A 17,647-nucleotide genomic window follows, 5' to 3' on the forward strand; every position below is an offset into this window, starting at 1 on the left:
TTAGTGATATGAGCAAAAATATTACTTTTCCTTTCAAAAGATGATCGGTCATTGTCAGATAGGTTACACACGTTCTTGAAGAACACACACACTGTATTAATTTTTTGTGTAACCAGATTTTTTTGTGGTGTGTGTGTGTGTGTGTAACCAGAGGAAATAAATTTTTGTGCAACCAGAGGATTTTTTTTTTTGTGTAGCCAGAAAATTAAGTGCGGGTACTATTATTAATTGTCGTCTTTTGCAATGGAAATCCAACATTGATAGAGTGCCTCCCCGATGGCGCAGTGGTAGCGTCGTCGCCTTGTAATCAAGGTGTCCCGGGTTCGATTCCCGGTGGAGGCATATAGTGGTTCTGATCCCACTTTAAATTGTAGGTTCAGTCCCGATTAGCCTTACTGTGCACAAAGTGGACTTAAAACACCAACTCAATCAATCAAATCAACATTGATGGAGAAGAGGTCCTAGGTTTGAACACTATGGTGAGGCAATGGTGTGTCATTGTATTTGTCCCATCATTAATTTTTCCAGTTTATTATTCATCTTCATCGTCATGTTTAACACAAATAGCAGAAAATTGACTTAAAATAACAATGAGCGTTTTGTATTTCTGCGTTCAAACGAGAACGAAACCAGCAAGTGTGCATTATCGCATCCCTCTGACTCGTCCTGACTGAAGAAAAGAAGATCCTTTTTCCGTTTTTTATATGTCCGTAGATCTCGCACTTTTTCACTTAAAACATAAATGTATGCATTTAAGCACTCTCGCTCTGTAGGAAAAAATACTTTCTATTTAATATGTAGGCTACAAATATCGCCAATGAAACGACGATCAGCAAATGGAGCTCATCTTGGAATAAAGCCGTATTACTTCCTAGTTGCTCATCCAATTGATATGCAAAGGCCTCTACTTTGCCCTGATATCTCTTATTCTCCTCGTCGTCAAGTGCTTTTATATGATCCATTTCATCCGGTATACAAAACGAGAAGAAAGGCCACAAGTACGCGCTTGAATTACCCGGCCGCCGTAAACCGGAAGTTGTTGTGCTACAGTTCCACAATCGATTGTGTCATTCGATATGTTTTTGTTTACTCTTGGATAGCCCCTATATATACAATGTGTATGCAGTCTGTGGAGCAATGGGGATAAATCGTTTTATTTTTAAAGATACGAATCATCAAAAGCACGCACCTGGGCTGTGCGGTATATGGATAACGCTAGCAGCATCAGAATCACTGTCCGGCCATCCTGTCAGCTCCGATCTGTCAGAATCGCTGCGTAGATCGTCTGATGTTTCCTCCACAATCGTCTCCAGGAAGAGGAAATGCGTTGGGCCCGACGATCCGCCGTCCCGAGTGTACATCTCCATCAGCATTTGCCCGCCATCTGTTGAGAGAAAAGAAAAGCATTAGTAACTTCCAATGGCAGGGAAGGAGCGTCAAAGCCGTAATCTGTACAATTTAGAATAATAATAATTAATAGTATCATTTTAAAGCAGGCGTGTTTCTCAGTGTGTCACGCTATGTGCGTTAGAATATAATTCCGGATAGGTGAGTCATTCAACTCAAAAATCTCCCCTCCGGAAATGATTTACTCCCGTTTCGCCGAATGCTCTAGAGACAAATATGTAACCTAAGCAAAATTTTCGGCCAAAAGAAAATTCCCGTTTCGCCGCCTATTTTGAAAGTGAATTTTTCCCATCGCTGGTAAATATCAGGGAATGAAAGTGAAAATTAATTTCAACGAATTCATAAAATCAATGTACATTTTCATGGCTGATGAAAAAATACTTCCAGTGCGTTCAGCTAGTTCCTTCTTAGCCAGTGTCCCTGAGACACCTGCCTAAGAAAGATCTGCTTGTAAACTGCACATTAATACTCCAGAAACTCGTAGATACGTTGCAGATATGAAATCATAAATGGAAACTTAAGATGCAGCATCCCACTCCACGAACTCTCCCTCAGAGTGGCAAGACATAAAACACGAAGCATGGAAACTTTCCACACTGCAACTCCCAGGCTCTCACTCATACAACGTTCACTATTCCATAGTCTACCGAATCAGTTCAATATCAAATCAAACCAAATAGATATATTCACTTCATATTCATTTTTTATCAGCAACATAGAAAAAATTGTACATAAGTAATGCTTTTGTGAAACTGATCTATTTACCTTGGTATTGTTTTGGCTTTTTTATTTTTGCTTATTTTATGTTATCCTTTTTTTGTGTTTTAAATCTTAGTCTATTGTTTTACTGTTGTTTATTTCTGGTTTAAAATGGCTTCAGGAGGGGGTCCGACCCAATGTCTCAGAAATAATAATATAATACTTAAAATAATTATATTAAATTAATTAAAATATTAAAAATATCAAAAACAATTGAAGACCCAGGGGGAAAAACGATGAATGTCGATTTTTCGCCCATTTGAGATCGCAGCGCCATCTGATAGTTCAGAAGCTGTACTATAAGAATGAGAATGGCCTTGGTTGGGAAACGGTGAGAAGTGCCTGAAAAACGCATTATTATTTTGGCATATATTGACGTATTTATGAATAGAAATACTCGTTTTTCATTTCCTGGCAAATCGTCTCGAATGAACATTCATCGTTTTCCCCCCTGGCCCTTCAATTAATATTGTATTGTTATTATAGCATCAATGGGTAAAAATACGGTATAATAGAGATATAATAGCTCACGTCGTCAAAATTTGTATAAAAACAACTGCGTGGCAAGGATATTAATGTCAAATACATAAAGAATTGAATATTTTGTGAATACAAAAAAAAAGATGTTATATTCAGTTGACGAAAAGTAAGGTTCCTGATTAATATTTTATGCATATTATCACAAGTAGTGCATAAAACTTTTTAGTACTGCCCTTCAAAGCCGTACGATCCCAATATTTATTTATTTATTTAAAAGTGTTTTTAAACTGCCGAGAACAGCTTTTCAGCCTTAATACAGCAGTATTACATGTTACAAGATTACATATTACAAGATATCCAAAACCACAGTATTGGACAAGAGAGAATTTCAAAATATTTAGCAAACATAACCTCAAACTACAAGAATTTTAAAAATGCATTCAATTGTTACATTTCAGAACTACGTATAAAAGATTTCTTAAATAATTATCCTTATATATGAAGTTGAAATTGTTTTAACAACATTATCAATATCTATCTCACAGTATTCGAATTATAACTGTTTATGAGATACAGAACATACTTGTTATTTTTGTAGTTCTTATCAAGACATAATCCTTACCTGCCAGAAAGTTTAGGGAAAATAAATAACCATCGATTATACAACAAATGTTATTAGAAGTACATTTTCATGATTTAATTTATGTACTTTTTAAGTCTTTCGGGGAGGGTCCGGACCCCTGGACCCTACCTCTAAATACGTCCTTGCTTCTGCTGTACTGGAAATTTCAATAAATATTTTTTTTTTAAAAAAATGTTTTTTCCCCTTTGTGCCCTTTCCCCCTCGATGTCATCCAGTATTTCACTTCCCTCTGTCATTTCTTCTACTCTCAGTTTAACTCACTGTTTCATATATAGATTGACGAGGGTCTTATCCTCTTTTCAATCCACACCCAACCTTTTACTATCTCTGTAAGTTTTATCCAATTCACTCTATATAATGCTTTCTCAAAATCCACAAAAAACTATGAATAGGTCCTTCCTCTAGATATCTTACCACATAACAGTGGTTCCCAAAGTGTGGCTGTCTTACAGGGGGGGGCCGCGAAATGTTCCAATATTTTCACTGAAATGACACTTTACCTGTTAGTCTACACATGATTTAGAATCGAACCATGGCACCAATTCATTTCTTTTAAACTTAAGCCAAGCAACCTAACCACACTAACTTGGTTTGATTTGGTGTTTTAAGTCCACTTTGTGCACAGTAAGGATAATCGGGACTGGACCTACAGTTTAAAGTGGGATCCGAACCACTATGTGCCTCCTACGGGTATCGAACCCGGGACCCCTAGATTACAAGGCAACGACGCTACCACTGCGCCATCGGGGAGGCCCTAACCACACTAACTGAGCGTTGCAAGTGTCAGATAGGACTACATTCTGACTTGGGCCCCAAAATATTGAAACACTAAGGGCGCCGTGAAACGAAAAAGTTTGGGAACCATTTTAATAATCTTTCTGTTTGTTTACACATGAAATTCCCAGCGGAGGGAAAATTCTTCCCCTTCAAAATATTCGACGGCGAAACTAAAATTCTCGTTTCGCCGAAAATATTACTTGGGTGGGAAAATCTGATATAATGCGCCTCTGAGCCACTCGGCGACAGGGGAAGACAAACCCGAAATGACATCCATGGATCCGCCACTGGTTTCGCTGGCCATGCCAGTACGCCCGTGGAGCAGAGGGGAGGGATAGAAACAAACAGAGGGGGAAAAGGGAAGGAAACGCAATGTTTGGAAGAACCAGAGCCTGTAATTATTTCCTCCACACACTTCCTTTATTTCTCTCTCTCTCCATTTCCCTTTCCGACCTGACGGTCACGTGACGTGCGTGCTGTTTCCCCCATCTCGCGTTTTTCGGAGTTATTTTAATTGAGCGAGCGAGCATCCTGGATAAGTCGCCTCTGTGGGTGGGTGGGGCACGTTTACCATTATATTCCCCTACCACGCGTTCAACGCACCTTTCAGAGGAAATGGGTATGATAGTCAATTGTACAGTCACGAACACTTTTGAGTTGACTTCCAATGCGATCATTACAACACAAAAGTGTCCATAAAATTTGTTATGCTATATAAGGCGTGCATCAACGTTTTGACAATAATAATTCATTAAAGACCGGCTCTGGTCGGAATTTATTCGGCCTACGTATAGGGCCGGTGGCAACCCACCATCGTGAGGAAATTGGGGAGCTCCGAGTGAGTGAGCGTAATCCGGTCCCGGAAACGTACTATTACAGCTGGGAATACGTCGGGCTGACCCCCCGACTATTCCAATACTGGTTGCAGATCTCCACGCTTAGAGGTGACGAGGGAAAGCGTGGGAGGGAGACCGGCAGTCGGTAGGTAAGCCAAGGCCCTTCAGGGCTGTTGCGCAAAGGATTATTATTATTATTATTGCATGTGAGCGAATTGGTTGGAACTCCCCCCCCCCATTTTGTTCGCTAGTTCTGGATACGTGCTAGGGCATTTCCAAACCTCAGGCCCAGTCCCGATAAGGCTGTGTGTACTACAATAACTGCTTTTAAAATCCCCTCAAGATAACTTTATATCAAACCCGTCGTCAACTACATCTTTCTTTCTGTTCTGGTTGGGGTGGTATTTAAATTCGGCACAAAATGCCTTATTTTATAACGTTCTTATTCTGTCATTGTATTGCAATATCATACGAAGGAATTTTATTATCCATTCAAACTCTAGTAAACTGCATTCTTTCTTTTTATATAAAGGCAGTGAATACTTTCAAGCGCTGCCAGGTGGCGACACTAGGCGGCGACGATTCGAACCTTCTGTTCAAGTGAAGCATCCCTGCTGCCATCTGTTAGTTTTTCTGCAAAACACATTCAATCCTACAAATGTACCAAAATATCACGGAACTCTTCCACAAAATCGACAATGTAAATCATCGCTGCAAGCCATCCGGCATTGTCTAGTGGCTAGGATACCTGGCTCTCACCCAGGAGGCCCGGGTTCGATTCCCGGTGTCGGAAAGCAATTTTTTTTTCTTTAGTCAATTGATTAGAGGCGTTAATTTAGCAGGTGTTATTCCTTTCTGCCTCATGGTTATCTGTGACAAAATCCTAGGCATTGCTATTTATTTGGCTGTTTTTGTGCAGTAGTGGCAACACTAAGCGGGGAGGGGGGGAAGGGTGGGCCGGCCACGACCCCTCCCAGACTTCAGAATCTAAGAGTTATAGACTTTTTAAGTCTTCAGAGGATTTTGAATGGGTATTGAATAAAATTACTACATGAATTCAGAAACGGAAATGTTACAGAATAAAATAAGAAGTGCAATTGTGGTTTATTGAGAGAGGATTACGAAAAAAAAGTTTAAAAAAATAACCCCTCTTTTTGGGTTCAAATGATGATGATGATGATTTAGTTTATTTTATGTCGCTGTTCTGACACTTTTGGTTCATGTGATGATGGGATGAACGAAAGGAGAATCAAACATATGGACGCCAACACACGAACACCCACAGAAGATTGATTGTACGGGTCCAGGCGTCAAAACCTCGTTAGTCCGCAAATGTGCAGCCCGGAGTGTACTACGTGGAAGAGAGGTTGATATTTGAGTGATGTCGGGTTCAAACGAAACTCTGCATTCTAGCAATACTAACACATAGGCACAGTGGCGTGCCAGAAATTTCCAAAGGGAATACGTATACTTTGTGGTCAGCCCTTATTTTGCCACCTATTCCTGCTTTTGGCGTTCTTTCTTTTAAGGAATACTAGGACAAATTATACTTATGACTCCCAACAATCCCCCCTTCCCAACTTGGACACGCCACTGCATAGTTTGATGCACTTTTCTTACATTAATAGTTCACAGTGGCGGCGATTAGGATCCAAATCTGGGAGGGCAAAGACAGTATATTTCCCTCTGTAGATACGGTTTGGCACAGTGCCGGGGCAAAAGTGGCGAGAAGTGGGGGGGGGGGGCTGCCCCCCTAATCGTCGCCACTGATAGTTCATTAATGCTTTGGTTTGAAACCAACTGTTTTAGCTGAATGCTGAAACAGATAAAATATAGTGCTTTAGCCTTAGTAACACATGCGGATAACTTCTTACGTCGATAAAATTTATGAACTTCTTACTATGTGATATTTCTGACGTATTATTCTAACCACATCGATTCAATCGTATAAACATGTAAATATACAGATACTTTAGTCATTTGTGTATTAGGATGGAATGACCCATTCACACTATTGGTGATGGGAACATAATTTGCAATTAGGGTACTGTTTTGAGTGCTGCATGAAGAGTATTTCGCTCGAGTACCAAATAGTTCGCACGGACGCCGTTAGATAGCGTACGGAATTGAGAGCTTCTTCGCTCGAGAATAATGCTTGAACAGGTAAAGCGAGCGGTATACACTCGAAGTATGTAACTGTAATTTGTCTGTGGTAGTGGACCTTCAAATAAGTGAACACAGTCATCATCTACATGTTAAAATGATATATGAAAATGGAGTAGATGACTGTGGGCTGAAACTACCAACGCGGATATTTTACGTATATGTGTCTACGATTACTGTCACATTAAAAGGAATACCTCTTCCAACTTCTTTATCCTGTTTAATATCGTCACCAGATGTAAGAATTGTATTTATCATTTGTAGATTTTTTCATGATATTAATATAGACATATGAAAATTGTAAATATTCAAAATGTGTAACTTGATATAGTCACCAGATATAACAGGTGGCGACACTAGGCGGCGACGATTCGAACCTTCTGTTCAAGTGAAGCATCCCTGCTGCCATCTGTTAGTTTTCCTGCAAAACACATTCAATCCTACAAATGTACCAAAATATCACGGAACTCTTCCACAAAATCGACAATGTAAATCCTCACTGCAAGCCATCCGGCATTGTCTAGTGGCTAGGATACCTGGCTCTCACCCAGGAGGCCCGGGTTCGATTCCCGGTGTCGGAAAGCAATTTTTTTTTCTTTAGTCAATTGATTAGAGGCATTAATTTAGCAGGTGTTATTCCTTTCTGCCTCATGGTTATCTGTGACAAAATCCTAGGCATTGCTATTTATTTGGCTGTTTTTGTGCAGTAGTGGCAACACTAAGCGGGGGGGGGGGGAGGGTGGGCTGGCCACGATCCCTCACAGACTTCAGAATCTAAGAGTTATAGACTTTTTAAGTCTTCAGAGGATTTTGAATGGGTATTGAATAAAATTACTACATGAATTCAGAAACGGAAATGTTACAGAATAAAATAAGAAGTGCAATTGTGGTTTATTGAGAGAGGATTACGAAAAAAAAGTTTAAAAAAATAACCCCTCTTTTTGGGTTCAAATGATGATGATGATGATTTAGTTTACTTTATGTCGCTGTTCTGACACTTTTGGTTCATGTGATGATGGGATGAACGAAAGGAGAATCAAACATATGGACGCCAACACACGAACACCCACAGAAGATTGTACGGGTCCAGGCGTCAAAACCTCGTTAGTCCGCAAATGTGCAGCCCGGAGTGTACTACGTGGAAGAGAGGTTGATATTTGAGTGATGTCGGGTTCAAACGAAACTCTGCATTCTAGCAATACTAACACATAGGCACAGTGGCGTTCCAGAAATTTCCAAAGGGAATACGTATACTTTGTGGTCAGCCCTTATTTTGCCACCTATTCCTGCTTTTGGCGTTCTTTCTTTTAAGGAATACTAGGACAAATTATAGTTATGACTCCCAACAATCCCCCCCTCCCAACTTGGACACGCCACTGCATAGTTTGATGCACTTTTCTTACATTAATAGTTCACAGTGGCGGCGATTAGGATCCAAATCTGGGAGTGCAAAGACAGTATATTTCCCTCTGTAGATACGGTTTGGCACAGTGCCGGGGCAAAAGTGGCGAGAAGTGGGGGGGGGGGGGCTGCCCCCCTAATCGTCGCCACTGATAGTTCATTAATGCTTTGGTTTGAAACCAACTGTTTTAGCTGAATGCTGAAACAGATAAAATATAGTGCTTTAGCCTTAGTAACACATGCGGATAACTTCTTACGTCGATAAAATTTATGAACTTCTTACTATGTGATATTTCTGACGTATTATTCTAACCACATCGATTCAATCGTATAAACATGTAAATATACAGATACTTTAGTCATTTGTGTATTAGGATGGAATGACCCATTCACACTATTGGTGATGGGAACATAATTTGCAATTAGGGTACTGTTTTGAGTGCTGCATGAAGAGTATTTCGCTCGAGTACCAAATAGTTCGCACGGACGCCGTTAGATAGCGTACGGAATTGAGAGCTTCTTCGCTCGAGAATAATGCTTGAACAGGTAAAGCGAGCGGTATACACTCGAAGTATGTAACCGTAATTTGTCTGTGGTAGTGGACCTTCAAATAAGTGAACACAGTCATCATCTACATGTTAAAATGATATATGAAAATGGAGTAGATGATTGTGGGCTGAAACTACCAACGCGGATATTTTACGTATATGTGTCTACGATTACTGTCACATTAAAAGGAATACCTCTTCCAACTTCTTTATCCTGTTTAATATCGTCACCAGATGTAAGAATTGTATTTATCATTTGTAGATTTTTCATGATATTAATATAGACATATGAAAATTGTAAATATTCAAAATGTGTAACTTGATATAGTCACCAGATATAACAATTGTATTTATTATCAATTTTAGATTTGTATGATAATGATGTAGATAAATTATGTATAAGAAAACTGTATATATTCAAAATTTGTAATTTGTGTAACAGTGTCATGCATGACATATTTTTAGGACACTTGGTGTAGAGCTGGTATAACAGCTAAAACCAATAAAGTATGAATGAATGAATGTCACATTAAAATTATATTCAATTGTATACGCTCGAGGGTGGGGGACGAATACAAGCGAGCGAAATTACTTTGGGGGAAGAGACTCGAAGTTTTCAACCCCAACGTTTGCGAAATTACGAGTATTACCCCTTATTACTTTGCTCCTCAGGTCCCCTAACTTCTAAATTTCAATAAACCCGAAAATTTTGGGGTGGCAACTAACTGCCCGCCCCCTTGCCTCCGCCCAAGTTACGCCTATGCTCGTTTGGTCTTTGTCTGACGCACACCACAATAGGCGTACAAGAGGAAGCAATTAAGAACTGGCAAAAGTTAATGGAGCAACTTTGGACGCTTCCATAACCCGTCAAGCAGGTATCGATCAACGTGAAGCAATGCTTGTCCATTGAAAGCCTCGCAGCTAGTTCCACTACACAGAGGCGTGTTCTACATTTTCACGTTTTTAGCGGTTCACTCCCACAGCCCCACACTTCGAGAACGAGGAAGCCTGTCTCGTTTTCCGTCTCGAAATTATAAATGCAAAACTGTAAGAAAAGTTAGGTTCGTTAAATAGGTCAATAGTAGGAATGCATAAATTCAAAGAGGATGAAATATTCATTTTCCTTTATAACCCCCGTGCAAAATTCTTTCGCACGCCACTGAACACGTGGGCACGAATACGTGGTATGTAAACCAGGGACGAACCGTTTTACAATGCACAAGTAGTAGTTACAAAGCAGACCAGCAGATGGTACTCTAATCGAAACAGTAGAATAATACTCTTATCACGGCCAATTAGTAGACATAAAGATTAGCATTCTGTCATACAGGTACTTAAATTCAAATAAATAAACTTACGGTATAGCTGCCAATTGTCATGGACCATTTTCATATCCATGGATTTTTTTTTCCAGGGGGCAACGATGCATATTTCCCCCATAATAATGTGGACCCCCTCAAAAAACATTCCTTCAGTTTGAAGTTCCTGTAATGTTCTTACATTGTGACATAAATTACTACGACTAAAATTAAATTGTATGAAATATATATTTTTTTATTTGGCAGTTATTTTCCAGGGGGAGCCACAATGGCTCCCCCTTCCGGACGCCCATGTCTCTCATCTTACTAGTCTGATACGGCAGTCAACATGATTGTAATGTTTCTGGTAAAATATTATTTCCAGTAAAACATTGCTACAATTTCATCATCCCAATCTTTTCGTGATATCTCGGGGATACCGGCACCCTTGATTGTTTGTCAGCAGAAAGTGAAAATTCCATAATTCAAAATAACGCGCTCACAGGCATGAAAAGAAGATGTTCATCTTTATGTAGTTCACTAAAGCATACGGACAATACTTACAAATGTGCCGGTAGATGGCAGCACTAGAAATAAATACATATATATATATATAATTTTGTGTATTTTCCTCCTGTCTATTTTATTAATTATCTTAAAGCATCTAAAAATTGTATTATTATACATTAATATGTACTGTATATTAACTGTTACACCTTATGTTCAAATTACCTATTGATTTGACATGATGTGCTAATTCTCAGTTATTCTCCTCAAATATCTGCTTATAAATAATTTTGTGTCGCGATTCATCAAAAAAATATTTTGCTAAAAACATTCTTCTTTTTGCAATTCCCGGCATTCGAGTCTGGGAACGTAACAAAATTAAAAACAAGTAGTTATCGGTCATTTATAAAAATAATACAAAGTACTATGACGGGTGACAATAACTAAATTGTGTCAATTGTACGCATTTATTTTCCGCATGCATGTGTGTTTCTGAACGTGACGAGCTTGGAAGAGGGAAAAAACTGTAGCAACATCTATTAGAAGACGTAGGAAAGGTCCTGTTGACCTTTTCCAGGAAAGACATCTCTAAGGTCTGCCGAACTTTATACACGGTTCATAGCACAGTTCGCAAATTCAAAATTTTGAAATCTTGTCACATCTATTTCATGTATATTTCTTTCCCATGTTTTCGCGGACCGCAATTTGGTAACCGCTGATCCAGATCTTTGCAAAAACAAATACCTGTCTTTTGTTTTGTAGGGGCGGTTATTTGAAAGCTCAAAAGAAAGAAAGACGAAATATTTCACGGTCAAAGAAGCGGAAAATGTGTTTCGTTTTGTCGAAGCGTGTTGAGAGCGTCCATTGTATGTTGGAGAGAAGATGAGCCCAACAATCAGAAGCACGACTTGTTGAATGACAGGCAAATGCGAACAATAAGAGATTCTATGAAGCCAGCACATATTGGTATGTGCGTGTGGAAACGAGTATCTTAAGAACAGAAGGTTAATGTGAATATATATTCAAGAATGAACTGGCAGGGTATGTAACGAGACGAGGACGAGAAAAGCTTTTGCAGAATCTGAGACGAGACCGAGAATTTTTGCTCGAGGCTCTCGTTTCGTTTGAGCCTTCGGTAAACAAGTTTCAAAAGATCAAGTAAGCCATAATTTCTTTGTGATTCGGATATCAATAGGGTGGTTAACATAATAGCTCTATTAAATGATGTTCACTAGTTCATTAGTGATATGTTTGGTTTATTTTATTTCGCTTTTCTGCCACTTTTGGCTAATCGCGAAGATGAATGAATGAATGAAGTAAGTATTGGGTGTGTCGGCACTAGGCCATTTTGCACGCTTCATTGTTTGCGGGGAAATATTCCTCTATCTAATTGAAAAAATTGAAACAAGGAGTGTAAAAAGCCCCTTGGAAAAATTGAAACAAGGGGTGTAAAAAGTCCCTTGGAAAAATTAAAACAAGGGGTGTAAAAAGTCCCTTGGAAAAATTAAAACAAGGGGTGTAAAAAGTCCCTTGGAAAAATTAAAACAAGGGATGTAAAAAGTCCCTTGGAAAAATTAAAACAAGGGATGTAAAAAGTCCCTTGGAAAAATTAAAACAAGGGGTGTAAAAAGTCCCTTGGAAAAATTAAAACAAGGGATGTAAAAAGTCCCTTGAAAAATTAAAACAAGGGGTGTAAAAAGTCCCTTGGAAAAATTAAAAGTGCAAGGCTGTACAGGAACCTGAACAAGACAAACTCAACACATTAAAAAGTCAGAAAAAAACTAAAAGCTTCCTCACAGACGGTGGAAGAGACCAGATCTTCGAAAAAAGCTAAAAATCTTCAATAAAATACTGTTAATTATCATCGCCCAACAGGGACGACAAACAACCTGAAAGGTTAAAAGTCTGCCGGAGGTAAGCAAGATCGGCACATTCAACAAGAATATGCCGAATACTTGAAACTACATCACAAACGCGACGCAACGGAGGGTTCTGCCCTTCCAGCAAGTAACCATGGGTTAGACGGCTGTGTCCAATTCGCATCCTAGTTAGGAGAACTTCTCGGCAAGAGGGACGGGACGAGGAACGCCAAGCGCATCCCACTCTTCCTGCCAAGTATCGAGGCTACAACGAATCATATTCTGCAGGTCGCTAGCTGGCACAAGGGATGATTGATTGATTTGCTTTATTTTCCTTCGCGTTTCTGCCACTTTTGGCTAATCGCGAAGATGAGGATGAGTTATGATAGGATGAAATTGAGGACGGGACACTCGCAAAGAACACCCATGCTGAGGCACAGGAAAAGCATCGACCAGTATCGGTGATTACATTACAACTGATACCAGTAGTATTGGCAGATAACGATACCTTCGTATTGGCTCCCTCTACTCCCAATTCTTCATTATATTGTGAAGTTTTTGTCCTACAATTTGTGTTTCCCCACTTAAAGCTATAAAATATAATCAATACAAGGGTTTTGTCATTTTAGGGAAAAGTGTGCGTATGAGGGAGAACGAAATAGCAGGTTTGCTGTACTACGTGTCAAATGAGAAACTGTCTTAAGGAATGTTAATATTTAAGATTAACGCTGATCATTTTACTGCTGTGTATATAGAGTCATCCACTTTTATACTCAGTGTGTTGAAGATCTTCATAATTTAAAGATTAGCACTACAGGTAAGCTGAAATTGGAACCAATTCTCAATAAGTCTTCCTACAAATCAAGCCTAGATATCAATTCATCCTTCATCGTTCATTAAGTCCAATGTCGACTTGCATTCATAAACAATGAAATATTGTTTATGTGGTTTTGCAGAGACAAGTGTGAGTTTGTTCTTGTGCCTATAAAGACAATGCATTTGACTGCTTGTGTATACTTGTTGCTGACTGTAGGAAACATACTGATGTGACGTCATGCTCGTTTTTACCATAATCTCAGCTAATGATATTTGTAACTACAGCCCTAAGTTACAGGACAATATTTTACTGAATGAGTTGAGACTTCTACATGAAAATTGGTCCAGTTCAAATTGGTAGCGTACTTTGAAACCTCTTAACCCTTGCTAATATATTTCGCCCAATAAATTCTAATATTTTATGAAATATGCAATATATTACTTGTACTGTGTGCGTACTGTATTTTTGTATCTTTTCATATTGAAAGTTGTTCATAACTAGAGCCATCTTTACATCTTCTTCGAAACCTAGATAATAATTACATGCATATTCCACGCAAGAAAACTTCAGTTGTTCTATTACAACAGGATTACGAGGGTCACTATTTATATTTTGAGCCTAACAATGAAAAAACAGGAATTTGGCATTGAAAACTGCTTTATTGTTTTTCGAAGTATTCTCCTTTATGGTCAATACACTTTTGTATTCGTTCGAACCATTTGTCAAAGCAGTTTTTCCAATCTTCTTGAGACACCTCCATAATATGGTTTTTCAACGCATCAACGGCGTCTTCCGCCGACGAAAATCGTTGTCCACGCAATTTATTCTTGACATTCGGGATTGGGTTCATCTTGTAACACCCATACAGTCGACTGCTGTTTACGTTCCGGCTCATATGCATATATCCATGATTCGTCACCTGTTACAATCTTATATACGTCTTTTGAAGCACCACGATTGTATTTATTGAGCATTTGTTTGCACCAATTGACGCGAGCGTCTTTTTGAGTTTTTGTCAAATTGTGTGGGATCCAACGAGAACATACCTTTCTCACAGCTAAATGATCATGTAATATTTTATATATGCTGGTGGAACTAATGCCTATGGTTGCCTCAATCACACAGTATGTCACATGACGATCTTGCAGTATTAGGTTTTGCACAGCATCAATGTTTTCTTGAACAACAACTGATTTTGGACAACCTTCGCGAATCTCGTCGGTGAGCGAATGGCGGCCACGATTAAATTCGTTATACCAGCGTTTCACAGTGGCAAAGGATGGGGCTTCATCGCCAAATGTGGAAGTAAGTTGATCGATGCACTCTTGTCTTGATAATCCACGTCGAAAATCGTAAAAAATCATCGCACGAAAATGTTCACGAGTTAATTCCATTTTATTGTTGTCGCGCAATCTCCAAGGCAACATAAACAACACAAATCAAGCTATTGACAAAACATTTGAAGTACGTTATGGTCAATAATGCCAGACGATTCCGTGCAAACGTCAAATCGCGCCTATCTTCAATCAGTGTTGCCAAGGCTCAAAATATAAATAGTGACCCTCGTACTCGATATAGCCTGTCTGCTTTAATAGCGACCATCGACATAAGTGCGCATGCGCTCACTGGACGAGTCCACTGGCAAAATAGGGGTGGGCAGGGTAAGAGAAACAGGTCGCGTGAATACTGTGTGTTGCTGAAAGAACACTGACATTTTACACATAGCAACGTCGCTGGCAAAATACGTTAACAGGGGAATTGGGAGTTTAAAAAAAATAATAGGAGAACACAGTGAGCGAGAAGATACAAAACAACAACATTTTGTTTCGTACTTGTTTATCTGTGTATGTTCCCCAATCACATGTTCTCTCGTCTCGTCGGACAGTACACAGAAAATTGCACAGTGTGTGCCAGGAATTATTCACCCCTTTCTCAGCACACTCACTTCTGCCCACCCAAACAGAGAAAAACTGAGGATGATTATAGTAGAGGGAAAATCATACATGAAGGGATGAAAAGAGAAAGCGATGGAACGAGAAATTGACAGAAGATAGAGAAAAACGACGCATGAATAGAATTACAGAAGCACAAAGAACAAGAGAGAGAATAAGAAAGAAAGAGTGCGAAATAGACTGAGAGAAAGGATTACAGAACCAGGCTAAGAAATGGAGAAAGATTGAAAGAAAGAGGAGAAAGAGATACACAAACAGGTGAAGAAATTGACAAAAAATTGAAATACAGAGGAAGGAAGCGAAACAAAGTGAGTAAGAAAGGAAGAAATAGGAGACAAAGAGATATAAAAGCAGGGGTAGAAAGGGAGAAAATAAAAGAAAGAGATTGAGAAAAGAAGGAAGAGATAGAAATGCAAAGGCAGAGAAAGTGAAAGAGGGATATAGCGAAAAAACAGATGAAGAAAGTGAGAAATATTAGAGAAAGACACAGAAAGAGGGAATAAAGGAATGAAAGAAAAACGATAGAGGTAAAATAATTATGAAAAGAGCAGATAAAGATGTTCTTACTGTGTTAGACCAACAGAGTTCAGCCAAATGAAAAAAAAATTCTGCGCCTTTGAGCCTACAAAAAAGCACGTCACTTTTACACTACTCAGGTGTTAGGGTCCTTTCATTCATGTGGTGGGGTACAATTTGTTGTTTAAGTAATATTAAAGCCGGTCTGTTAACATTAATTCATTCTTATCAATGCAAAATTTATCATTTTGCAGGTGAATTCGCCTGGGGAAATCCAGGCTCTGGAGTTCACCCAGCCTCAAATCAATGGAGGCAACCCTGGGGGGAGTAAAGGCAGCCAGAGCGTGGTGCTGATCATATCACCTACAAAATCAGAGCTCGAGAATGTGTGCCTTCATGGCACGGTGCTATACGCAAGGGGAACCGTACCTTCATCTTAAGTGCAGGTTGGAAGAGCGTTGGAGGGTTACAAACTGTTAACAACTTCGTAAAAATGTTACCTTTAAAGAGCTCGACTGGGTGGCAACACTGCTCATTCGCTAATTGCTAGTGTGAACTCTCAGAGCTCAAGAAAAGAAAAGAACAAGACAAAAACCACTTGCTCGAGTCTATTATCGTTCTGCAAATTTTTAGTAAAAACGTTCCAACAAGGTTCCACTTACTGCACACAAAAGAAGCTCTCAGTGAGTTAATATCTCCTGCACATTCTTATCTCTGCATTCTCCCAAGCCACAAAGCATGAAAGACTTGGTGTTTACCATTCTTATGCTTTTGGTGATCTGGCCCGCTAACATACTGGCTGCACAAAGGGAAGGAAAACCGGCTAACCACTCCTTACCTTCTGCACCACACACAGAGGAAGTCCCCCTCCCCTCTTTTCTTTATCTCAGATAACAATGGAGAAAAGATAGTATACAATAATTACTGTTTTTTTTTAAAAAAAAATACAGATCAGCGATTACATCACTGTGATTCATAAATAACAATCGCAAGGGTGATTCATTCATACTTCAAACTGTGATTCCTCCCTTTTTGTTTCCTTATAAGGGTTTGTTTTTAAAGTTCAATTTATGCACAGAAAGGCTGTTCGGCAATGGACCTACAGTTGAAAGTGGGATTGGATCCTCCACCAGGTATCAAACCCGGTGTCCCTTAGAAGACGACGACGTTACCACTACGCCATCGGGTAGTCATACTTTTAAGAGAATAGCACACGATAATCACAACAATTCCTACTCAGTATGGCGAAACGGTGACGGAACTGTGATTGTACCAGTGCCGGATCTACAAGCCTTGGAACCCCCCCCCCCGCAAGATATTACCAAAGGCCCCAATACCTACACCCACCCACCCCCACCCACCCAACTCAAAATACAACTCAATTTTCTTTAAATGGGAAAGGAGTTATGTGATATATAGTACAGTTTTCTCACCTGGAAAATGATGCATTTGTTACAATCATGCAGTCATATTGTTTTCCTGATTAAAGATAGGTTGAAACCTTCACCGCTGCATTTCTCGTAAAATTGTAGTCTGACTGCCACGCGGGAAAACTGGGGTGGGTAATCCAAGGTCGGAATTTTTCCGGCATTTTCCCCGTATAAAGCGGTTCTTAACTCAAATGGCGGGGTAAAGGCGGCCGCAGCGTGGTGGTGATCACATCACCTCCAAGATGGCCGACATC

General features: G+C 39.4%; 1 protein-coding gene and 2 non-coding genes across 3 annotated transcripts in view; 2 read left to right on the forward strand and 1 right to left on the reverse strand.

Annotated features, from left to right (window-relative positions):
* The window catches only part of LOC146005400 (uncharacterized), a 284,737-nt gene that overhangs the window by 169,251 nt on the left and 97,839 nt on the right, over positions 1–17,647 (reverse strand). The window contains exon 2 of the mRNA XM_083144639.1: positions 1,190–1,384. Coding sequence (XP_083000765.1) covers positions 1,190–1,384 — 195 coding nt within the window. The remainder of the gene's footprint in view (positions 1–1,189; positions 1,385–17,647) is intronic.
* TRNAE-CUC (transfer RNA glutamic acid (anticodon CUC)) lies at positions 5,624–5,695 on the forward strand. Its single transcript has one exon. It is a non-coding gene; the product is annotated as a tRNA-Glu (tRNA).
* TRNAE-CUC (transfer RNA glutamic acid (anticodon CUC)) lies at positions 7,575–7,646 on the forward strand. Its single transcript has one exon. It is a non-coding gene; the product is annotated as a tRNA-Glu (tRNA).

Source organism: Lepisma saccharinum, chromosome 23 (genome assembly GCF_977018435.1).
Source record: "Lepisma saccharinum chromosome 23, izLepSacc3.1, whole genome shotgun sequence".
NCBI lineage: Eukaryota > Metazoa > Arthropoda > Insecta > Zygentoma > Lepismatidae > Lepisma > Lepisma saccharinum.